The sequence below is a fragment of the Battus philenor genome, unplaced genomic scaffold, assembly GCF_028537555.1.
Source record: "Battus philenor isolate CCGP_79_NKW_IND1 unplaced genomic scaffold, ilBatPhil1.0.hap1 SCAF_28, whole genome shotgun sequence".
Taxonomy (NCBI): domain Eukaryota; kingdom Metazoa; phylum Arthropoda; class Insecta; order Lepidoptera; family Papilionidae; genus Battus; species Battus philenor.
In genome coordinates this window covers 4,526,198-4,553,609 of record NW_027181691.1, presented here as the reverse complement: position 1 = coordinate 4,553,609, position 27,412 = coordinate 4,526,198, and the positions used below count along the sequence as shown (strand labels likewise).

The 27,412-nt window shown below is 33.3% G+C and overlaps 1 protein-coding gene across 1 annotated transcript in view; it reads right to left on the bottom strand.

Annotated features, from left to right (window-relative positions):
* Nucleotides 1-27,412, bottom strand: part of Ent2 (Equilibrative nucleoside transporter 2) — a 64,946-nt gene that overhangs the window by 29,295 nt on the left and 8,239 nt on the right. The window contains exon 2 of the mRNA XM_068769330.1: nucleotides 24,373-24,546. Within this exon, the coding sequence (XP_068625431.1) occupies nucleotides 24,373-24,469 (97 nt within the window). The 5' untranslated portion in view covers nucleotides 24,470-24,546. The remainder of the gene's footprint in view (nucleotides 1-24,372; nucleotides 24,547-27,412) is intronic.

Genomic DNA, 27,412 nt, shown 5'->3' with positions numbered 1-27,412 from the left:
GCATCCTAAACATTAAACATGTTTTAGAACTATTATTTTATTTTCAGAATTACCCATCACTCGAACCAAGTTAATAAAAGGTCAAAGCACAGTAAATTTTGACAATTTAAGTACTTCAATTAATACTATTAGATTGTTATTGACTGCCGTCCACAGTTATCTAAGTGACATATAGTTTCTACTCGGATTCGTTGGGACGAGGGACAGATGTTGCTTACCCTAAACTTCTCTTGAAGGTAGCAAAGAACTAGAACTCCCTCGAAAACCTCGAGTCGATGCCTTCAGATGTACAGAAGTTACTTCAGCAACTTTGTCACAAAAACCGGAAAGGTCGTGTGGGTTGCAAAGGAAAACTTTGATAAAGATATGAGTATGCATATTATTGCAGTTCCATATTTAAATTAGCTTGACAAAATAGTTCTGTTAGGATTCTATAGGTGAAGCTTACGTCAAGCATTGGACGTCAGCCGTAGTTGAAATGATTATTATAAATCAAGTTTCTACAGCCGATCTATTCTTTGCAGTCACTATCACCCGCCATTTTGCTTTTAGATATAAAAGCGTTACAAATAATAACTTCACAAACTATATATTAATTTTTGTTAGCGAAATTCGTAATAAAAACACAACAGCAATGCACCAGTAAAAACTTTATCGTATTACGAATACAGCCTTCTATTTGACCTACTGTATTCAGTAGGTCAAACTTGTTTATTTAGCTACCTAATGACAAAGTTACTGAAACGTTACGAAGGAATTTAATAAGTTATCTACATTAGTAAACATATAAGTAGATAGCTTTTTACAATTTATACTGTAGTTTTTTTTTCTTTGACAAACGCAATTTTCTCGTTGGCATTTACAGCGTCGCCAGGTTGTGTGGCTGGCAGAGAGCTAGAGACGCATAGCCTTTTTTTTTTAAACACCCACGCTATTGGGGGCCTCTCGTGCCCCATATCTTGTGGTGGGACAGGGTCTTTTTTGGCCAATTTATTTTTTTCACTTAGTTTTTTTTTATTATTTCCGTTCTCTGCTTCCGTTCTTCACATGATCTTTCATTCCATTCTTTTATACCACATTTCTTCTTTCTTACCCTTTTGCTCTGTTCGTCTATCATTCTTCCCTTTTTCTTTTTACATTTAGACGCATAGCCTAGACCTTTTTTTTTACGGTAGCTAAGCTTGTGTGATGCAAGGCGTTTTTATTCTATTCCGAACATAACACAAAAATCTCGTAAAGGATAATAACATTTAAGAAGTTGTTACATTATTTTTCCTAATAATATATTAACACATTAAATTCAGCCTATAGTAAATATTAAGCCCTTTCATTGTTGATTATTATTTATAAAGGCATTTCAATAATATAAGTACGTTGATGACGTGCCTTTTAAATTAACACTAAATATACTATAATGGGTCAAATGACCCATTTTAAACTTTTGCATTGAAAGCGCACTATTACTTTTGTACATTTGACTTCATGACCCTTTATTACTAATTAGTCTACAGTAATTATACCATTCTTTTCTTTCCTATTTATTATTAAATTTAATTTTTATTCCCGGCCTAACAACCATATTCTTTCCAACCAGGTCTTTAGGAAATCTAAGTGAGAGGCCAATGTCCAGCAGTGGAAATTTAATGTCTATGATGATAATGATTACATTCGTATTAGACCATAATCAATTATATTATATAATAATTATTATAAGTTCACTTAGAATTGAATTGAAATGTAATTTAGAAAATTCACATGCCTTTTGAGAGTTAGGTCTAATAAGTTGAGTTAGTTCGTTGAGACTAAAATAATTTAGTCTTGCTTACTTAATAAAATGCGCTATAATAAGCATACCTCGAGTATCGTTAAGCCGTATTTCATACGTCATCTTAATAACCTTTTTTGCCATTAAAGAAACCGCCTCTCTTAGAAAAAATAACCATTACATAACATAAAGGATGTGAAGGACCAATCGGTTATTAATAAGCCCACATTATAAGAATAAAGAATAAACTTAGAGTATTGGACCCCTGAACTCTCTTAACCCTTAATTAGGCGCATTAAGAAAATCACTCAATTAGGCGCATGGGGTCTTAAATGACCCCAAAAAAACATTGGGAAAGGAGTATCAAAAAGGAATAAAATTTAATGGATTTCTATAGTAATTAATAAAGTTCTTTAATATACTTAACTTTAAGAAACAAATACTTACCATGATATTAAAAATATTAAAAAAAAAACTAAAACAGTAAACCTCTCTTTAAACTAATTTTTTTGGCATAGCCGAGATCATCTTAAGAAATAAAGTTTATTCAGTCTCATCAGCGGAATCTTCTGTTCTGCATCCGACGCAGTAAATCCTTGAGTGTTGCTGACAAATAAATTTACGACACTTGAAACATTTTGTTGGCACTTTTTTGGCGTCCTTTCTAGGACATGATGAACAGCGCCCGCGCATAGCTGTCGATTGATAAACCGCCTTGTTCACATTATAAACTTCATAGAGCCGTTTTTTGTTGTCGCTGGTACAGCACGTAGTTGTATGCGACGTTTTTGGTGATCTTCCACAAGTGCCGCAGGTATTTTCTTCAAGAAAATCCGTCTTGAATATGTCAAAGTCTTCTCAATATTAGCTTTGTGTATGACAAATGCCAGATATGTTTATACTCCAGGTAAATATAAAATAATATTTTGTGCTCGGGTCCTTACTGCGTTCGATGGTGGTACTTTACACCATTTCACTTTCGGGCCATTTCTCTGAGTATGTCGAGATAAAAAATAATTATCTTCCGTCTTCCGATGTCTTGGATATGTTCAGACTCCTCAATTTCGCTTTCTGAATTATGAGCACTATCAATAACAGCATCGTTTAAAGTTTCGTCTTGCGAATCCGAGGCAGCAACATCTTGCTCTTCATCAAGCACTTCATCCAGCCATTGCAATACTAGTTTGTAGTTAGGCATTTCAATTCAAAAAAAAAAGAAAAAGCATAGAAAAAACTCAAAAATACATAAAGAAATCATACCGTATCAAAATACACACATACAAAGATAAATAGTAAACAATATACTAATATAAACACAAAAAAAATCACAAAAGTAAAAACTTACCTTCGCCAAAAAATGTAACGTAACTGGGCGCATGGGGTCAGCTCTCTAAAGGACAGCGATGCATGCATATGCGTTAATGTTCTGGATGTGACTAATTCGCGTACCCCGGGTGGAGTGAGGAAGCTAGAAAGAGCGTTAGTACGCTCTGAAGACTGTAAGCCATAATTTTTTGAATTTCAAGTGGCCCTGACCCCATGCGCCTAATTAAGGGTTAATAATGATAAATAAATGGTTAAGAAATACCATGTCTTCAAACATATGGTGCATTTTTTTACTGGCTACGACAAATGTAACAATTTTTTTTAAATAATAAATTTTGATAGTGTACATATTAACTACCATATAAATATATATATATATATATATATATATATATATATATATATATATATATATATATATATATATATATATATATATTATATATTTATAAATTATGATTCATACCATTTTGAATAAATTACTAAAGTTTCAAATAATAATACAACTGTACCAAGTACCCAAAGACGATATCATGTGCAGAATGTATTATAAAAAAATTCGTTCAGTCTAAAAACAAAAAGTAATAAAACAGTTTGATATATGTAAAATATTCAACCGAGACTATAAACAATGCATACACAATGAGCAGTTTGGGACGAGATGTATTTATGTCCATAATTTTTTTTCGATGTAGGCAGTAAAAAACAAAGCAAAACGAAAATGGACACCAACTAAGGGATTCAAAGAAGCGAAATCAAACGGAACGAAGATAACAAATTGACGTACCGATGACGCATAAAGACAAAGTTTATTGCAACGGAAACTTCATTTTTAAATATAAAGCGGACCATTAATCACGATTCAATATTTTTAATTATTCAATATTATCATTAATTTATTTTAACATTTCTAATTGGTTTTTCAGCTTGTTTATTGTATTTTATTTACTATTAAATGGGAGAAAGACTCTTTAGATTTAATTTTTAAAGTTTTCGCCGTCAATACTCGGTTTGTCAATGTCAGCGTTGCTGATATCGTCATCACCACTGCTAAACGCAAGCGTTCCCCAGTAATTTGAAATAGAACCGGTTAGAAGGGGCGGTAATTACATCAAATTTTCAACACAACACAGTTTCAGAGAATCTCCGTAAAACTTTGACACAACTTTGTATAAATTGAAATGCACTGGCGATTAAAGCGCCAACTCTCCCTTTCTAGTCCTGACAGTTATAACTTAGGAGTCTTCAAGTCAAAAATGAATAGGTTTCTTCTAGGCTAGTATGAACCATCTTAGGTCTCTTCTTGCTAATATGATACTAATCTAACTTCATAAGAAATAGTATGAGCAACGGCCCGCAATCCCCCCCAAAAATGCATATACATACATACACACACACACACACACACATATATATATATATATATATATATATACATACATACATACATGCAGACACAACGTAACGTGAAAGCTCATGTAGACTCTATTTGTCTTACAAGTAATTATTTTTACAAAAAAACATTAGTGAAGGATAGATCGGAATGCAGCGCGAAATATTTTCTTTCTAAACCAAGTTATTAGTTGTTACGACTATATCGTTTTTAAATTTACAATTTGCTTTTCGAGTTCGTCTTAAAAAGAAATATAGAAAATGTTAGACTCGTGAGAGAACACATATAAATCGCACACCTTATTGTATCTCTCTTATATCGCTCTACGCGATTGTACATTGTAAGAAACAAATCCCACATCGCGAACGTTTTTATTCGGTCATAAAATGTTTATGGTCAGAATCGTCGCCAATGTGTTCGATATTGAGGGCGGAATAGTACAACCGTGAACATAAATAAAACGTCTACGTATGTTTACATAACACATATTTTTAACAACTACACAACTTTAATGATCGACGCAAAACAACCCCAGAATATTTTTAGGTGATTGACAGGGTAATTTCAAAAAATTATCAAAAAATGAAAAGAAAAGTATATTTTTTGTGATGTTTTTTTTTAATTTATTGTTATTTTATTATGTTCTTTGATTTACATTTCAATTTCATGCTCCTTTCAAAATCCTTTAATAAGTTTCCTATTTTGTAGAAACTTTTTAAATTAATCTTATGATAATTCGAAATTATTACATGGAAGTGTATTGCATTACCGTAAATAATTGGCCAAAAAAGTAAAAAAAAAAGGAAAGAAACGGCAAAGAGGAAAGGCCAAAGAAGAGAAGTACTCTTTTTATGAAGCTTAGAATATGACAAGCTTATCTTTATCCGATAATTGTAGTAAAACTTCAGTCAATATTTCTTTACACACACTGATGATTTTATTTTAAATAATAATACATAATCGATTATGAAGGTAGCGCAAAGAATTTGGAGCAATTTAACTCACCCTCTTTGCAATAAATAAATTAAAAAAATAATCGCTATTCACGCCTTGTTGTTTAGTTATGAACAATGAAGTATATCAATTGTTTATGTTTAAAAGCCTTTCCGACAGGATGTTGGTAATATTGAATTAAAAATATGCGTCGGTCTGCAAATCTGGGTCTCGGCCGCAATCTGCATATAACCCACTGTAATTTGATACCGCGCTGTTAACTAAATCAATTGTAGGCGCTTCTAACACAACCAAGCTATTTTCGCCTTTAAGTAATATAATGAACACGAAAGCTTTTTTTTAAACCGAACTTTCACTCCTGCAATGGTATTTATTTCTTTTTCTATAATGACCCTCCTTTTTGGGTACTTCTCGTTTCTCCTGCTACGTGTGGGGCATAGACGTCACAACTCTCTTAAAGTATTTTTTCATTTTATTTTTTTATTTTACCGATTTTATTTGTTCATTCTACACTATCTCTTGTATCACCATCTCCTTATGTCCTTCACAATCTCTTTCTTTCTTCACATTCATATCGTCTCTCGTACATCGTCTTCCTACCCTCACCTTCGTTCTTAAAACACCGTGCAACATTATCACAGTTTTGACTTAATTTTTCGATTTTATTCACATTTTACTATTTCTTGTTATTTTTATTTCTAGTTTTATTTTTATACAATTATATCTATTATACTATTTTTTATTATTTACTAAGCCTATATTGCTTGATTCATGATTCTTGACTTTCTACTTACTCCCCAAATGATATTTGCAGATTCCGCTGGTTCGAAGTAGCAGGGCACAGAGGAAGCCTTGATAAAACCTCTTATAAAATAGTGAACCTCAAAGGCTTGACGCGATATACTACTATGGAAACCTCAGCTTAGTCTTAGCTTAGTCACTCGTCATATTTAAATTAGTATAGTATTAAAGACATTTATTAAAAAATAATCAAACTCGTAATATTATACTGTAAGTAGGCATTAAGCAAAGCAATTAAGATAAATAAACAAGTAATTAAAATAAGCTGTGACACTTATATTATATTTATATATATATAATATGACTAGAATAACTAAAAAAAGTTTGATTTTTAAGCACTGAGTAATGTAACCTAGTTCTGAAACCAAATTCAATAATAGTTTCTCTATGCAGCAATGTCCCGAATACATCGCGGAATTTCGTAACATTATTGACATTTCTGTCAGTCCACGAGTCGCTCGAAAAGGAGTAAAGATTGTTAGCGTGACAAAAAAAATTGAGGTTTTTTCTCGTAAGCGCAGATCAACGCAAATCAATCTGCTTTCAATAGTGATGAACTAAAACGTTGACTTGACTTCATCTAACAATGTAAACAGATAATATTTTAAGAACATCAGCGACTTGTCAAAAGTTGCATATAAAAAAAAAAGTCCATATAGTTAAAGTGACATAACTTGTTGCCGCATAAAAAAACGGTCATGACATCACTTCACACTGATGTCATCGTTAGACACGAGTGCCTAATATTAGTCAATAGTGAAAGGAAGGTTTAACGGTCTTTAACAAAAAAAAAAAAACAAAGTTTATAACAGGTGATGGCGAATATCAACGATATAAATAGCAGCTGTTTTATAATTAGCATTTCAATTAATTCGAAACCAACAATAGCGTCTGAACACGATAGGCGCACCCGTAAAGTGGATTAAATCTATTTACAATACTCAATAATAAGATATTTAAACAGATCAATGTTTTTAAGTGTAAATATTATTCCTACATACAAAATATATTTATATTTAAAATTATCCGTTCAACGCCCTTTCGCGTGGCCCGCAATGCCTTTTGTAAGACTATTTTGATAATAAATATTCTTGGTAATAAAAAATATATACTTATCAGAGCTGTGAAAAAATGCAATTTTATAAACGCTCCATCATCGCCTATGCCTCCTTCTACATTTCTAGTCTATAAGCCTTATGGTTCCAGTTATACCGTGATAGATCATTTTATAAATGAAAATTTAATATATGTATGTTTAGAGAGAAAGAGAGAGAGAGAAAGGATAACAATTTAAGAGGGAACATCACAAAATGCTATCAATCAAGACGAGACTTTCGCGTTTAAATTTCATAGTTCCCGGCGGTAAAATAATCATATTAAACCCAGATCATATTTAGTAACGTTTTTGTTAACATATTCATATATACTATTTATTCATATTACTGCTTGTCGCCTCCTGAGGTAGTAAGCGGCAGTCAAACCAGCGAAACAAGGAAGAAATACGTCAAGCCGTCTGTTCTTTTATATCTTGTGTATGACTTCTTAATTGCAACCTACTTGCCTCACCGCCCACATATACTAAAGGCGGTGCTCAGCACTTTCGCGTGCACTACAGACAATAGGAAGATAAAATGTTAAGAACAAATATATAATAATATCAGTTACACATGTTTGAACACAAGTAAATATTTATTATTATATGTAAATAACTTTATGTAAATATGCACTATTAACAGTGAAACAACAGAACTAAAGTACACTTATAGATATGAAATTATTCAAATAAAACCTCTTTTTGAGGTTTGTTTAAACAATATCATTGTTATAATTGTAGAAAATAAATAAGCAAAAATATGAAGTTACACATACGTATTGACTATATTTAAAAATAGAATGATTATCATAAAACAATGGTCTTGAAAATAAAAACAAGCGAACAAAGAACCTTCCGGCTACCTCGGAGCAAGCAGGTGCTTTATCTGCATGGAATATAAATTTCAGTTTAAAATAAACACACGCTCGGACTGCATTCTCGTAAAGGCTGGGCAACATATGGCAACACACTGCACACTCGTGTGACCAACGCTGTCTTTTTTATTACAGCCGACTTTTAGACCAAAGGAAATTATATTTATAGCGTATCTATTCATTTATTCATACTTTTATTTACTTTGAAACAATTACAGTAATCACTTGTATACATCAGGTCACATAGTGCTCACACTATGTGACCTGATGGACTTCTATTATGAAGAATAGATGGCCGCTGGAGACTTATCGTTCTGGAGTGAAGACCACGAACCGACAACCGCGGCACAGAACATCCGTCCACAAAATGGACAGACAAGCTTATTAAGATCGTTCAAAATCGTATTACTAATTTATGGGGGAGGCCTAGGTCCCTCATTGGACGTCCTATGGCTGAAATGATGCCTAGTTTCAGTTCACCTCAAACTTCCTCTAAAGGCACCCTGACTCGCCCAGTTCTTAAAACGAGCATCGATCCATTACTTAAAGTCTCAGATCAAAACACGTCCTCGCTAATTGTAGGTGCTTCTACCTACAAAACAATCACACCCGGCATATTCAGACGTCGCACCGTCTTTATCCAAACATATGCGCTTTAGCTTGAGTTCTCGGATGTTGCGACAACGTTAAAACAGACATCATAAAAAAAATTTCACAGCCGTTCTAAAACCAACTGTCTTCATCGGAGTCGAGATCGGCTCATGCATCGATGTCATGGTACCTTCGTGGAAGCCCTTGAATCTATGAGGCGTCCTGCCAGAACGACCTAAGAGCTCTGTGGTCTCCCAATCCGATAAAATTATAGTATATACCGCCCGAGCCAAAGCTTCCCAGGGAGCCTTCGAGCATCACTACCTTAAAAGAGGTTTTAGGCTAAGCGCCTTTAGTACGTTGTCCCATCGAACCCGCTAAATGCCTGTTTAGCAGCAGTGCAAGTCAGATAAAAAGAGCCCTGATCTGAGAAGCCCACGACAAAGTCAACGGGTTTTCATTTGTTATCATCTCCACAAACGTGCTTGTTAAATACTTCATGTTAATTTATAACTTTATCACTTCTAATATTCATTATTTTATATTTACACTTGCTTTTCTTATTTATATACGTTGTGTACATAACTAGTAAGTGCTGTCATCTATTTATAATTATACATGTGTTAGTATATTAGTGTACTTCATTTTCAAACTGTATTATAACTTAAAATAGTCATTTTCATTCTTATATGATTTTTTAAATGTTTATCGATATAGATAAATAATCGGTAAAAATCAAGAGATGTCAGTTACCGAGATTTGTGAATCGTGAATTGTGTAAAAGTAAAATAACGTTTTCAACGCATGCTAGACTTTTACGTCAAAAAAAAACATGAAACTAATACCAGCATTCTGTTTTATCTACAACCTAATTAATTTCAAAACAAGTATTATCTGCGCTGTCTGTTCAACCTGTATATATCAAATAGATAATACATTTTACGAAATTATTTAGCTTTAAAAGTGAAGAATATTTTAAATTTAAAACTACGGAATATTCATTATGCTAAAGCTTATCAAAGAGTTTTAAACAATTTTGAAACAATTCCATGTGGTAGTTCAATGCTATGCATCATCGTCTTGTCAGCCGATTGACGTTCACTGGAAAGCCTCCCCCAAATATCACTACGGTGACCAGTTGTGCGCTGTCCATATTCAGCGGCTTTACGCAAACTTGACTATGTCATCATTCCACTTAGCAGGGGACCTACTCACGCCGCATCTATTGGGTTGTGGTGGCCACCCAAAAACCTTTCGACTATAACAGTCGTCGGTTGCACGAGCAATATGTCCCGCACGCTACTATTTCAATGCATCATTATCACTATTTTACGAGTAAAGTTTGTATGTTTATCAACCCTAGGAATCAAGTCAGCATGTTTCTTAAAAGAAAACGCCTCGTCTGTTATGAAAGCAACTATTTGAAGATGAGTCGTAAAACCGGTTCCTTCAACAAATTGGTCGTTCAAACAATCTCCCTCTCGTTAGCCAACACAGCTGCAGTCAGTTCTCGTTTATTGCCGCACGCCGGAACACTAACAAGTATGACACATAGCTGTAATACTAGAAAAAATGTATCAGACCTTTGCGAAGACGTGCGAGAAGCCGTTGCAACTTTTTTTGTAAAATTATAACTAGTAGCCTTTACCTACATTCTACGCCTACTTAATTATCTTTAACAATATATACTGCCAGAGTACACATACTTCGTCTCTATAAGTATAGTACGGCCTATCCAAAACTTAATGGTTACAGAAATAATAAATAACAAAATAATTATATAGTAAGAAGATCAGTTTTAAACTTCAGGCTACTGCATATTAAAATTAATTATTGTTTACTATCTGTCCCTATAGACTGCGTTGCCAGAAATTATTGGCAAGTCGTATTTCGAAAGAAAACACATTAGTGTGATATATTTCAGAACGATCACATTATACAGGTTGTTTGAAAAAGCTTTAAAGTTTTTTTTTCTTACAAATGAGTACATTCACCTCCTTAAAACTTTTATACCTATAATCGATCACCTGTATATACTTCGGGCCTCATTGGCAAGCTTAAAGTCGCTCACCGTCATTGAAAAGATTACGTTCAGAATTTTTCAGGGAGATCCAATCAGAAATAGGGAGATTCGGAGACAAACGAATGTTACGACATAGTTTAGGGCATTGGAAAGTTGGAGCGGCAGTGAACAGGCCACATAGAGCTCAGAAAAGATGGCCTTTAAGGCCTTAAGATTCTGGCCTTGGTCCATGGAGTAAACTTTAAAAACTTAAATGAAATATTTTGACTAGGATTTTTTTTCGACTTCGATTCGATTTTATTTCTAACCATTTAAAAAAGGGATATGGGTCCTTGCAACCAATCACTTCAAGATCTAAGAGCTTGGCGGCCTCCCAACAATGAAATATCTGTGTAACAGCTCGAGCCGAAGTACCCGAGATAGCCGTCAAGTCTACTTACTGTAAAGAGGTTTAGTCTTCTACGTTATGGCAAACAGTATATAAAAGGTATCTTTTATCACGCGAAACTTTCTATACATTCTTCATTTAATAATTAGCAGGTATTTGCCGATGCAGGTAACCAATAATTACTAATTTTTAATAGGTTTCTCGTGTAAATCGCATTTATTTTTATATATTTAACAGATATCTATAACAAGACAATTATCCAATGGACATTGACGTGCTGCTTTTAAAAAACTTATATAACCAAGCGTTTATATAACATTAGATAGCAAGTATTGAGTTTTAGTAGGAAGAACATCATAGCTAGTTTCACTACAGGATTGGTGATACATTTAAGAAAAGCACAAATACTCGACATGGTTATTTTTCAGAGACCACCTCTCACCCCCATAAATCAACGTCAAGCTGAAATCTGCTTATGACAATAAATTTTAAATTTTAAAATTTTGTTACACTCTCATCCTACAGTTAACTTTCTGTAAACGACATTGATAGAATGTAGTATATTTTTGTTGAAACATGTATTTAAAATTTTACTTCAATAGACTACCCATCAATGACGAAAAAAAAATTTTTTACCCAAGATTTAAAATTGACGTTGATATATGGGACAACCAATATACTCCATTACCTATCTAATCAATTTTACGTAACGCAATCTTAAAGATTATTTTTTTATAGGACATTTTACGCAAAAATATATTTTACGTTGCGTACAATTTTAAGTGTGTGTTCGTACACGCTAACAAAATTACCATACAAAATTCACGAACAGGAATATAACGCAATGAAATTGTAACTGAATCATTTAGGACCAAATAGCGTTGGGGGCGAATGCCGGTGATAAATGTAATTTTACGCGCAACCGAGCCACGTGCTCGGCGGCGCGATAGAGCATCGAGTGTGAACCTGGAAGCCTAGTTTAAAAAAAAATCATAACATACGAGATCCGCAATGCAGATATGTAGACATTTTATACAAGTGTCCAGACTTTAAGGCATTCACATTTATAACCGATGTAAGTAATGAAATCGTCGAATCCATTTCGGTTGGGCAGCGATACGTAAGCAGCGGAATACGTTGTCTAATATTCCTCAGTGTTTATGGAAGAAAATCTACGACCAATGTCTTACGGATGACGACTTATAACAATAAAAAATGGTCTTTCACTGCAACTTATGTATAGCACAATTATATCACAAAAATCACTTGTTTAAGAAATATTCAATTAAAATAAAAAAATGCATTTTCAAAATTTGCATTACCACGTATTAAAATTAATTATTGTCTGGACTTTGTACTCTGCCAGTAGTTATTGTCCTGTCGCATTCTAATTGAAACAATAATGTCACATATTTCACAGTGACCACTTTATACAAGATGATCAGAAATAGGTGTGAAAAAGCTTTAAGGCTTTTTGCTTACAAATGAGCCCCGTCAAAATTTATACAACAACCAACCAACCAACAATCACCCTGTATATGCCGATGCAAGAGTATAGGACACATCTGAGTAAACATAACCTTTATGGTTGATAGTTTTCAAGGCGGCGATCCTGTATATCGTTTAACAATGAAAACCAGTTCGCAAATTATACCCCGACGCGAAATGTAACATGCGTGAAGCTGGAACAGATAAAGCAAGATAAAGCCATGTGCGAATACGAATGGATACAGAATTGAATATTTCATATATGGAAAGCGTCACTGTTTAATATTTATTGTGATTTAATTTGATATATGCAATATACGGTTCCAATAAATACGCAATGTATCCCATACATATTCTATGCAATTGGCGTCACGTTACAAAAATTTACACTTTGTATATAACCAGATAAAAGTCAATTATTTATTAGTTTATTAATGTTAAACATTAAAACCGACATAGCCCGAAGGATTTACAAGACAAAGTGACAGTTGACAGGTCACGTAGCTCTTAGAACAAATGACGGCTGGGGTCTAAAGATTCAATGTGACCATGGAATGACAAGCGCAGCCTAGGATGTCATCCACAAGATGAACACATGATGGATGCTTACCAGTATGGAAATCTACGGAGGAGACCATAGATAATGATGCTGATGATGATATAAACATCAATGTAGATTTACATGCCTACAAGATTAATTCAAACATAAGGGATTGTAATATTAACTTTTAATAATATATGTTTATCTTTTTTGGAAAACGAAAAATTAACATGCACGTGGTTTTAACATTTATGTTATATAATAGTAAATATTATTAAAAATTTCAGTATCTAAGTGTATTATTATTATATCGTCACCGACTTAAGTCAAGGTTTCAGAAAAATTGAATAGCGAATTAATTGTTAGCGAATAGCTAACCTAACGTGATGCGTTTTTTATTAATTCTAATCGCTGGTGTTTTTTTATATTTTTTTTTTTGCTTTTACTAAGCGCAGACAGGTTGCCGCTATTTGATACAGATCTTTCTTATCCCAGCTGCAAATCACGACGTTTTCTCATTATTTAAATTTTTTCTTATGGGTAAATACAGCTAAAATTGATACATATCAACAATACAATTTGAAAGTTTCACTAAATTATACATTGATTGGTACACTATTTTATTTCAAGTCGCGGCCCAAGCGCTACAGGCCGTTAAATGCTAAAACTATACAACGGAACAACGGGCAGCCCGCATGCTTTCCGCGAACGCTTTATGACTTCAAGTGCTTTAAAATTTCGACAGTATTGACTCTATATTTAAACTGTATTGATTATTCAGCAATGAAGTGGAACGTTTACGATCTGCGGTTCGCTGATGTAATTTATCTCTGTAGTAATTTAGGATGTACTGGTGGTTTCTACTAAACTATTACTTGCAAATATTAATGCAGTATTAACATGGTCTAATAACTATTGTCTATCCAAGAAAAATGTCCAGGAAACGTGTTATTGGAACCATTAAAAACTCACAAACAACTTAGACGAACTATTTATTTATATATGAACTACTACGTTATTACTACCTTTTTTAAAAAAAAAACCCATTCGTACTTCTACCTCCTAATGGCAGTCTTTTAACCTCAGTAAAATCATATTTTCAGCAAGCTCTTTATTTTACATTTTTTGAACTTAATCTTTTTTTCTCATTTCTATTTCCGCAACCTTTCCTTGATCTTTTATGATTTTTATTCTAGCTTGTCAAATCTAAGCATCTATTTTATTCACACTAACGCACTATTATTTTTCTATTCAAGATACTGAATCCCATTTCCAGATAGAAAGCCACATTGCACAATACTTTACTTCCTTAATTCTATATTTAAGTTCCTAAACTTATTCAATTTATCGCTATAATTTTTTTTGCCTTTTACTACTTTATTAAGGTCTTATTAAAAAAATTGATTTGAAATGTTTGACGAACTTCGGCTACTTTCATAATTAAATCTTTATGCAGATTACAAACTTCAACATGTGGGAAAAAATAATACATTACCTATAACAATTATTATAAACAAACATGTAATGCGTACATTAAATTTTGACTATATATAATTAAAATATTTTTCCTTGTTTATTTGTTTTCTTTTTAATATTACATACATTTGATACTTTATTTACTTGTGTTAATTACGTTATAAAACCTTTTAGTACAATTACAACTACCGATCACGTCGGTACTTCCAAACACTCCCGTTTAACACGCATACGCGCACAGGATTAATATTTAGTTTATGTTGTTAAAAGAGTTTCTAACCGAATATTAAGGCAAAACTATGATATTTGCGAAACATGTGTTATATTAAAAAAAGGAAACCATTTAAGAAACATGTATACATATATAACTGTTAAAACAGTTAAATACATAAATTTTAGAAAACATTCTTCTTTTTCACCAATGAGCAGGCGCCCACTGCAAGGTATAAACCTCCCCCAATGACCTCCACGATGACCGGTCCTGCGGTTTCCGCATCCCGACTTTAATTATGTCGTCAGTCTACCTAGTGGGGGGGCCTACCCACGGTGCGTCTACCTGATCTTGGTCGTCACTCAAGAACTTAACAGCTATCGGTTGCACGAGCGATGAATGTTTTATAATTATAAAACGTAACATGAGAAATTCGCGCGTTATAGAAGGTAAACACTTCAACACGGGGGACATGAAATCGTGTAGTATGAAATGGTTTCACAAAGGTAGTATATTTATGTTACAATAATAGGTGCATATGTAGTCGTTCTAATCTAAATCTAAAAGTTTTTCTATTGGTTTATACGAAATATTATTTCCCTTCCATTTACTATGTTAAATAATCTTGTATGAAATAGCAATGAAATTAATTTATACAATATTGAAATTATATCCAGTTTTTTTTATCGATTCCCGCGTTTTCGCTTATGCTAATATTATTAGTTAATAAAGATAAATGCTATATAAATATATACATACAAGCCGATCGGAGGCTAATTCGCATAATATGCTAATTAAAAAAAAACCTATTATATATATTGTCTTTTTTTACCATATTATAACTTAATTATCAAAATTAATATAGCGTTGGTTTTGTATCATGCAATTATGATCGATAGACGCCCGCTGCTAGGGATACCCCCCACCCCCCACCCCCAAGATCGCCACTACAATCTGCCCTTGCACCTAGCATGTAATGGGCATGTGTATTCTACCTGTTTATAAAGAGACAATTACGGTGCCGCGTGCTGCTATAAAAAATTGTTTTCTAAGGTTTTCGCGGTTGTTATAAATTTACTCAAAGGAGTATAAAAGTATTCATTGCATAATCATCATTTTCTTACATTTCAACACGTTGATGTGCCCTTGAAAAAAGACGCAGCAAACCTAATTCAAAGTTAATACAATATAAACTTTAACGAAAAACGTTTGGATCAGATTCATTTATTAATCGGCCAAAAATAATATAACACAAATTTAAATGTCGTACTTTATTATCAACGGTTAATATTTTACATGTTTTTTTTTATTATTAGTATCGATGTTTTACACGCTGACATTAGCGTACCTTTGTTTTACATTAATGTTTATTATTTATATATTATTTATTGCTGTTTTTAAGTAAGTCTCTTAATCTATCTTAACGACGACGTAACAATCAGAGTTTTTAAGATTTTACTTGAGAATATTTTGAATGTTCCAATTTATTTTTTAGTTTCAGCCCTGGGTTTGAAGAAGCTGTAACAGCCCCATAAGGCTAACATAACTTCAACATAAATAACCGTGTATTAAAATTAACAATTTACATTTTTGCGATAAATTCATAACAATACGAATTAAGACGAAATTAATTGCATGGGTGTGTATGACCGCATATTTTAATATTTATTGTGAATGATACGAGGGTGGATTGAAAAGTACTCGGCCTAACACAGATCCATTCAATTCTAAAAATCAAATCGAAACAATCGAAACGTGTGCGATAATTAGTTGTGATTTTATAAATTTATTAACAAAGTAATGGGACATAATTTCCGCGAATGGAGCCAATCGAGCAGCGTGCCGTCATTAAGTACCTCCATAAGAAGGGGCTATCATCAAAAGCCATCCATGATGACATGGTCAGTACATTAGGCGATTGTGCTCTGTCATATTCATCCGTCAAAAAATGGATAGCAGAATTTAAGCGTGGTAGAGAGAGTGTGAAAGATGAACCCCGCTCTGGAAGGCCTTCGACGTCAACTACTGACGAAAATATTAAAAAAGTACTTGATTTAATAATGGGAGACCGCAGATTAAAAATTAGAGAGATAGCCGAGATTATAGGCATCTCTTATGAACGAACTCAAAACATCATTGTCAACGAGTTGGGTTTCCACAAGGTGTCTGCGAGGTGGGTTCCGAGACTGCTTTCAGTTAAACAAAAAAGGACGCGATTGACTATTTCACGCGACTGTTTGGAGTTATTTGAAGCCGATGCAGATGATTTTTTGAATCGTTTTGTTACTATAGACGAAACATGGGTCATTACTGTACACCGGAAACAAAACAACAATCAAAACAATGGAGAAGACCTGGTTCACCACCCCCTAAAAAGGCTAAGTCGATTTTGTCGGCAAATAAGGTGATGGCTTCAGTATTCTGGGACTCGAAAGGTGTGATTATGATTGATTATCTTGAAAGGGGTCAGACTATAAACTCTGATTACTACTGCACCTTACTACGTCGTTTACGAGAGGAAATAAAAGAAAAACGTCGAGGAATGCTCAGAAGAAAAGTCCTGTATCATCAAGATAACGCCCGTGTTCACACGTCAGTACAGTCAATGTCTGAAATTCACAACTGTGGCTTTGAACTGTTACCGCATCCGCCGTATTCACCTGATCTGGCACCATCAGACTTCTTTCTGTTCCCTAACCTAAAAAAGCATTTGGGAGGTCAAAGATTTTCGACAACGACGTGGTCAAAGCAGCTGTAGACGCATATTTTGACTCTAAGGAAGAATCTTTTTTTTTTCAACGGTCTAAATGCTTGGAAGGGGAGGTGGCAAAAGTGTATTGAACTTGATGGTGATTATGTAGAAAAATAAAAATATAACTGATTTAGTATGTGTTTATTTTCTTGGTTAGGCCGAGTACTTTTCAATCCACCCTCGTATATAATGTAATCCTGTACTACATTCTACAGTAATGGCAAAAGTCCTACGCAATTCGCGAATTTCACATTCGGTGACAACTAGTTATAATGTTTGAAATGACAAATAGATTTATTATCAAAATTATTATAGTGTTATAAACAGCAACATGCGATTTCACAAAACTTAGTTAAATCAAGTTTAAGGGTAGGATAATTTAACAAACATCTCGCTGCTCAAACAAGTCGTGACATTGTCTTTTACAAATCCTTGTCAAATTGTCGGTAAACAATTGAAAACACGGATACTTTCGATGTCGCTGAAGACTTAAAATATATAGTTTCATACCTAAAACACCATCTTAAACAACAATACAAAACAACACAATTTTAAAATCAAATTAGAAAATGTTATATGAATTATTTCTTTCTACATTATTCGAATCAGCCTTTTTGATCACCCGTGCTCAACGTGTATCGGGTGATAGCCGAAGCCGATATAAGTCCAGCCACTCCATGAAGCGTACAAGCCATAAGGCCTAATCCGGTGAAATATCTAATGTAGCAGATTGACCAGATGCCCCAAGGCCCTTGGAATTTAATTAATGCGAAAAGGTCTAGAATAAACGCCTACAACGCTCAAACCCGGTGACGTTGTAAATGCCCGCCGGAAAACGGCATTTGTCAATGATAATCTAACTATAAAATATCGTCCATATTTACACAATATTCCGACCGGAACTGCCGTACCGTGTGTTTGTTACAGCTAATTAGTTGATTCGGTCAATTCGATTCGGGGGATTCTCAGAGTATACCTGTATAGGTTTAAACTCAAAGGAAGTCCCACTTGCATCTGTGACCAGGCGATGGACCAGACTGTGGAGCACACAATTACTTGCTGTCCCGTATAGAGGGCTAAGAGTGGCTTGCGAAGTGGAAATGGGTAGTATTACTTGTGTCATTGCATTGGAACGGGGGAAGAGCCGCCACACTTTCTTGTGGTTTTGTAGCAGGGTGGTGGGTGACGTAATTAGCTATAACAAAACCGTATTACAGGAAGTGTGACGAGGGAAGTAAGGCAATGCGTAAATGTAATGTGGGTGAATGCTGTATGTTGAATAATGGAAAACATGAAGGATGAAAGAGAGTATAAAGAGATAAATTGTGAAGGATGAGAGAAGGAAAGTGAAAGTTAAATAAAGTGAGCACTTTGAAATGTTACATTAATTTATTTATTTTTAATTGATTGCGACAGGTTATAAAGCGTAGTACAATCAGTCGGTACCCCTCGTGAGTTACAACTAGAAGCTTTTACAATTGTATAATATAACTAGCTGATCCCGCAAACGTTGTTTTGCAAAAAAAATTAAAGTTTTTAATTAACAAATTTAAGATAAGGGTTGATCGTAGAGGGGTGAAAATTTAAGGTTGTATGTATTTTTGTATGCTGTATCAAAATAAAATAAAAACCAAAAAAGTTGTCTAAAAAATAAAAAAAAGAATTTAGGGGTGGACCACCTTTATCACTTAGGGGTATGAAAAATAGATAGTAGCCGATTCTCAGATCTACTGAATACGCATATAAAATTTGGTAAAAATCGGTCGAGCCGTTTCAGAGGAGTTCAAGTTCGAACACCGTGACACGAGAATTTTATATATTAGATTTAAAACATATTATAAGTAATGCTATTGATATAATAACAGTAAATGAATAAATGTCTTAAACAAAATAACCTAACACGACAGATGTTTCACAACGTAAGGTTATCATACACGTTCAAAAATAACTTCCCTACCCAATGAAATGACCCAACAATTAAACTTTAACGGATCGGTAGCGAGTTAACTGGGTCAGCGATTGGACGGACGAATTATCTAAAATAGATAGCGGATAGTACCGAGATCGTGACAGATTAATTACGTTGCTGTAATAGTCTAATAGAAATGGGTACATCGATACAGTCCTAAATAATTCACTGATAAAAGTAATTATTTGATATTTATGAACAAAATGTAAATTAAACACTAAAAAATTACTAAACTTTACACATTTATATTTGTTGTTATAAATAAATGTGTTTTGCCTGCTGGCATTTATAGCTTCCCCAGGGTATGCAGCAAAGCGCTCGCAGCATTAGCAGCTCGAAGGCTCCATGGTTCTAGAACCTCGGTTCAGCTCGTTATTTATGTCACCGGAGATCGAAACTGCTTAGTTATTATTTAGCTTTTTGAACGTTCCATGAGGCAACTATTCGCAACAACTCCCAAAGAGTAAACGGCTTGTACTCCTCCTACAACACAATCTCTTCTCGTTTTTTGAAACACATTTGATATTTCAGGGGTGCCCAAGAGAAAATTGGTTCAATCGCTTGCTTTATTATTTGAATTAAGTTTAAAACCAATAAAAGAGGTAATTATACAGAAAATATTATTTCATCAATCATCATTTCATCCTTAGGACATCACCGCTAGACATAGACTTCCTCTATAGATTTTTAATAACACTACTTGTATTCCGCTTATTATGACGATCTTAAAAAGCACATTTATTCACCCTGTGGGGTGGACATACTACGCTGCGCTTACGGGTCCGTGGTCCGACACCACGGTACCACGTGTTGGGACAAGTGAACCACGAAAGAAAGTTTAAGTATTTAGAGGTAATACGACCTTATTACTAATTAACTTAAAGAAACCCTATCTTTTTGGTGACGATGCGTTAAAAATATCACCAAAGGTTTATCCGATATAAAACTACCCACATTTAGCTTGATATTGCTTTAGTGTTTTTTTTTAACATTTATAATATATTAACGATATTTAAGTTTTTATTTTTAGATTGGCTGCCGTGAGACTTTATTAGCAAAGGTCGCTATTCAACCTTTATCGGATTTTTTAATAAATACCACAATAGCATCCTTTCTCATGCCTTAACAAGGATATGTAAAATAAGATTCTTGAATCGGCCAAGCCGTTCTACACTTTTAAGTTTAGCAATACATTACGCTGTTCATTCCAGTTTGTATATATGTTTTACTAATGTTTTTACCAAGACGCCTCTAATAGTAACACCCTTTTACTATAAAAAGTATGATTTTGATCACGCGAATTCAGATTTCGCAAGCTTTGCTTTCGGAAAAGCTATAAAAGTCGTAAAGGTTCACAAATACGAATTCCACAGAATTTAAAAATGGACCTTTAAAAGTAAAACATTTTTATTACATAATATGTCTGACAATGAAGCGATACGAAGGTTGATATGATTCAGGATGCATTTTAGCAACTAAGTATCCGTTCTATTATGTTTATTTAAAACAAAACTGTTAGTTATTCGAAATTAATAATTGATTTTTTAGATATATATTTCCATTTGATATCATTAATATTGATCAACTGTTTACGTAATAAAAGATTGCTAGAAGAGCATAATTTGTTGAAAACTAGGATCAAAAGTCCTTTTTGTTTTTTTTTTTATTTATTTTTAGGTTAAGGTTTATGCATATTAGGAAATGTCAATCGCATTGTAACCCTCATGAATATTCGCCATTACGATCTGCAATCTGTAAAAGCGTTTAGCCACTTCTGACTTATAAGTTCCGACAAAATAGATAGCGCGGTGCCAACATCGTTCGGACTAAATATATTTTCAACTTAAAATACCGGACTACGGGGGTACTAAATATTAACCCGAGAATTTTTTTGTGATTACCCACAAACATCATAGTTGAATCAATTAACTCCAGAGTTGTATAAACACTTCAAAATACATATGTGAGTGATAAGTGCGATATGTTTACGTTTTTAATGTATTTTTATAAGCAAAGGACCAAAAGCTATAGAAACGTTTACGAGTCGCTATTCATAAAAGTTATCGTCTGCACTTGATCTAATTGCATTAATTACTCTCCGTTCAAAAGGAGCGTTCCACGTCCGCTATCCTGGCGCGCTCGCCCCGGCCGGGCCCCTAATGGGACACTCCAATTTCTAGTATCTTCATTACGAGGGAACGACTCGACATACTTTGCGACGTACATACAGTTTTTACTTTGCTAATGGACGTTATTTTCTTCTCGCTTACTATAAAAGGTTATGCATTCGGATGAAGGTGCTGTCGGAGTTATTTAACATCCTGCATGTATCTTTATATTAAACATTATTTGGTATTCCAGAAATGGTCCGAAAAAATCTTATTATAGTACGACGGATTTTTAATGAATTTATTGCTCTAACTTTTCTATAAATATTTACACAAAACACAAAAAACCCGTCAAAGTTTGTTGTAAGCTCTTCTAAGATCATACCACGTTTGAAACCATCATAGTTCTAAATTGAAGAATACCGCTAACGGGGTAACTCAATTGATTCTCGTCTTTATCAATTTCATTTTCGTTTCTATTAATTTAAATGCTAACAAAGCTCTACTTAAAATAGTATAACAACATTTTGAAAGTAAAAACTAAAATAAAAAGTAGTTTGTTATGGGCTCTTCCAAGATCAAACTGCGTTTGGAACCTTTTAGCTTTCAGTTGAAGGATACCATTATAAGAACTATGTCTAGTTTCTTTAAAATTGGGCTCTTGTGACGTTTTATGACGTACACAGTAAATTATATTGAGTGTATATTTAATGAATAAATGGTATATTCGAATCTGTATTTACCGGAGTTATTTTTAAGCAGAATAAAGGCGTCTTTAAGGAGATACTACTAGATATATTAATAAGAGGAACGAAAGGAGTCCCTACCAGTGCATAAAAACGTGTAGTTTTTTTCATGCACAAGAAGGTATAGTTATCCGTCTCACTTGCCCATTTTTCAAACAATTTTTTTTGCATAATATACTAAAGCAAATTTCTTTCGTGTTTTCTAAATAAAATAAAAAAAATGTGCAGATGTCTCAAAGTAACGCTGAAGCATGACGGGGAAATAACTTTCACTATTCATTCACAACTATTCAAAATTGTGGACTTTGGAAAACGTCTATCGGTGAATTGTTACAAATTAATAAATAGTAAGTTATTTTGTAGAGATTTTTTGATACGAAGAAAAAACCGCAACAAAAATCGAAATAAAAGCTAGTTCAGTTTAAGTTTTAAAATTTTGTGATAAATCTTGGAATAATATATTTCATGTAATAATAATTAATAATTTTACATAATGACATAAAACTAGTATTTTAGAAATTACGCAACATTTTTTTTCGTGCAATGTAGGTACAAAGTAAAATTTGCGTATCTTCTAAGTCGTAAACCAAACAAAAAAATATTTTTATGTTCTAATCTTAAATAAACGATAAAACATAAGTTTATAACATATATTTATGATGAAATGTACCAATCCTCTAAAATCAAATGTCTTTTATCTTAAGAATTCTAATATGTCAAAAATGTATCTCAATAATACATCCTTGATACCAAAGAAACAAAAACCAGTTTATTTATCGGTTTATAAGATCTATTGTAAGTAGTTACGTTATTTTAAAAATATAAGGTTTTAGGTAAATATAATGGCATCGGCATAGAGTAATTTTCTTTTTCCGTTACCATGACAGATACTAAAAGACTACAGATAAAAAAGCCGGTCGTTAACAAATGTATAGCTATGGTAATTTTTGTAAAATTTTTGTTTCATTTAAAAATCTATTCTATCTATGAACATTTATATATTTTGATAAAAAAACCGAGCGATCATTTAAAAATATCGAAAATTATTTTTAGGTTAATTGTATTAAAAAATTATTATTTTAAAATCTTAGTATTAGATAAACATTTCAAACATGAGTTTTACAACACTATTTTTATTAAAATATATGTAAATCTTATCTATCTAACCTTTTATATTTTTCTATGTAACCAATAGATAGTCCAAAGTCCGTCCATCTTTATGTAAAAAGAGGTTTAACCGCGCATAATTGATTTAGCACAGATAAGTAAATTAGATCGCACAGGCCAAGGTCATGAAATCGATGTCGCCGTCGCTATCTAGCAACGAAGTTAAATTGGATAAAATGTTTTTATACGAACGTAATAAATAAAATAATAAACATTGTTTATGTGTTAACAGTATATTTTTATACTCAGTACATGCACATCAAGGACACATTTGGTGGGTGGGTATATTAAATAAATACAAATGTAGACAACCCTTCTATAAGATGGTAATTTCGTTTCAAGAAAAAACCATGTTGTGTGAGATACAAAATTAGTTTTTATTCTATATAAACAAGTTATTTTCTATTTCAAATATAAATAAGTGCTACCCACCAAAAAAAAAACCAAAAATAATATTTTCATCTAATGCAACTCTCATTCAAAGACTTTTTAAGAAATTGAATTGAGAACGTGTTTTCGATGGAATATCGTCTTCTCTTTCGGGACATTTTCCTTTCTTTAAAAGTTCTTTAAAAGTCTGCTGACATGTTGAACAAGAGTTTGCAAAATTTACAAACTGTGTTATGTCATGCTGTGTTGTACAAAGTCTACCTGTATAAGAGATGTAGGTAAAGATTGAAAAAATATATTGATAGAAAAACTCACTTCCAGTCCGGTTTCCTTGCGGCATGACGACTCCACTCCTTTGGTCAGGGCGCAGAAGGCTCTCGGCCTCCGCCCCTCCTTGATGCGACATCTCCATAACGATTCACAACCACACAGATAATATCATAACACTGTTACGGTCATCTGTGTCCAGGCTTGACCTCTTGAATTTATCTGTGGACAAAGAAAAACAGCTATTAATCGAAAGTCAAAACTGTGCCATCATCGTGTCAGGCAAAAGACGCTTACTGCAAGGCATAGGCCACCGCTAAAGATCGCTACATTGTCTGGCCTTGCGCTACTCGCATCCAGCACCTTCCTACGACCTTTACTATGTCTTTAATGGAATCAGGCGTTACCTCGCAGAAGTCCATCCTAAGTAAGTAAAGGACCAATATTTAGCCACTTCCGCACATGCAATGGTAGTCGTGCAATGAAATTCACTGCACGACTACCGATACGAAGTGGCTAAATATTGGTCCTTTTCTTACTTTACTATGTCGCCAGTTCACCTGGTAGCGGTTCTACCCTAGCCTCATCGTCGGTACTCGAGAATCTTTCGATGTTCAACGTTCGATGGTTGCTCAAATAATGTGCCTCGCCCACTCCCACTTCAGGCAAGCTAACTATGCCATATGTATCATGATATCCTTTTATGATCATATGTATCGTAATTATGTACTATCATAAATACCGACATGGCCCAGCGGAGTGGCAAGTTGAAGTAAGAGACGGCTGGCCACATAGCTACCAGAACAAATGGCGGCTGTGGTCTTATGGTACTGGAATGGAGGTAACGGACCGATAAACGTAGCGTAGTACGTCCAGTCACAAGGTATATACGATCTTACTAAAGCAAAAGAAGCTCGATTTATTGGAAATGTATGGGGGAATGTAGCAGCAGCAGAACACATCCAACGGTTGAAATGGTGATAAAAATGTTGTACAATTTAAAATTAGAACAAACGTAATGACATCAATCTATTGTTACGAAATTAGTTATTAACAAAGTGTCATTATCTATATAATATAGAAAATAATACGAGTGTAACCTTGTAGTGATGTCACATCCAATTATATTAAATCCGATAAACAGAACACTACTTCCTAGTATATAATCGAACATTTTTCTACTTTGTACGTACAAAGTTGAAAATAAATATGCGCGTAAAAGTTTCAAAAGGGCGCTTAAACTTTCAAACTCCTGAGTGACTTGGAATACTTTCTATATTTAATTGCATTTAGTATATTTTAAAATCAGACGTAAATAATAATAACAAACGGGATGATATGGAAAGGTTTCAAGCTTTTATACCGATTTCCAAACACGTGTGATCACTCTGAAATATATTACGTTGATATATTTTTTGCCATTAGAAAATCTACAGGGACAGATAATAAACAATGATTAATTTTAATATGTGGTTATACGAATTTTGTAAACGCTTTGTCATCATGACGCAGTTTCTTATTTCTGAACTAATTGATTTTTAAATAGAGAGTACCATATATTAATTGATAGATAACGAACTATATGTCCACAGTTTTAAATTTTTATGCTCCTAACCAATCAGCCTTTATACACTTATTAATATTAATAGGAAGCACTAATAAATTTTTAGAAGTAATTATCCGGATTTTGGAAACGCTTTTTTATTACTATTACGGTTTTTATTATATCTGAAACCATTGATTTTTGAATGGTTTATATCACACGTTAATTAACAGCATATGTGCATTGCCTTTACCCCTTTTAAAGCTTTTAGACCTATTATCGATAATGTGATATGCATATAGTAATATGTACGTATATTTTATACGTCGAGTAGGTGTTTTTTTAAACATAATATATCTATAGAGTATAAGTAATAATAATGCTATAAATCGCTACTTATCACGATTTAAAACAACTTACAATGTTATAACAATCCACGAACGCATCTACGCTTCGAACGTTTCAAGAATGTTGGCGATATGACCTCTAGAAGTGCAAATAAATCTTAGCATCGCAGAATGCAAATAAGTATTGTACATTTTTATCGCTCATAGCAACGCGTTGTATAACCTTTTATAGTGCTATCAAATTTATATCAGACTCTTTTCTGACATGATAACCGATTGAAAATTTTGATAAGAAAAAAAACGTTTCAATATATTTTTATGACGTTATTGTAAAAAAAAAAACAAATTAAAATAGGTATCTCTATTGTGAGCGACTGTGTATAATACACTCCCAAGTCATTATCATTTCTGCTCAGCGACTTCCCATGGGAGGCGTGGCGTACCTATGTAATATCTCTATATTATCTTGTAATAAATTCATCAAACAAAAACTTATAAAAACTATATTGAGTCGGAGCGTTATTTAATTGATGAATTAATCTTCTACTATACTAAAAATGTAGTAATAGTGATCACAAAAAAACTAAATTTGTTGTGGGCTCATAGATCTGGAAGCGTTTGGAAGCCTTTTAACTTTAAATTGAAAGATTCCACGATAAAGAGTTGAATTTGATACGAGTTTCTATCAAATTGCGCTCTTCTAGCATTCTTCCTAAATGATCTTATGTGTACAGTAACGTGAATAAATAAAAACACTTGAGCGTTATGAACAAAAACCAGCTACATATTTACATAATGTTATTTGTATATTAAGAAATTATAGATGGGGATTTTATGACATATTAATAGATACATAAACAAAAGGAACTATAAGGATCTCTACCTATTCACAGGCAAATGGAATATATATGTATAGCTATCCGCCTTACTCGTTCAATTTCATTCCGGAATTTATTATATGAATAAGTGCTTTCGACAATAAAAATGAAACGATATTCGATAAACCAACTCTTCAACTGTAAGCAAATATAATTAAAATAAAATTCGATCTCTAATTATGATCCTACTCAAAACCGTTCCCGAGTCACTGTCCTCAGCAATTAGTTGTGGCGATAACTGTAATTAGGTGCGGTAGTTATTTAAGTACGGTATAAAAATCAATCAATCAATAAACAAAACTTAGATTTTATGGCAAGCT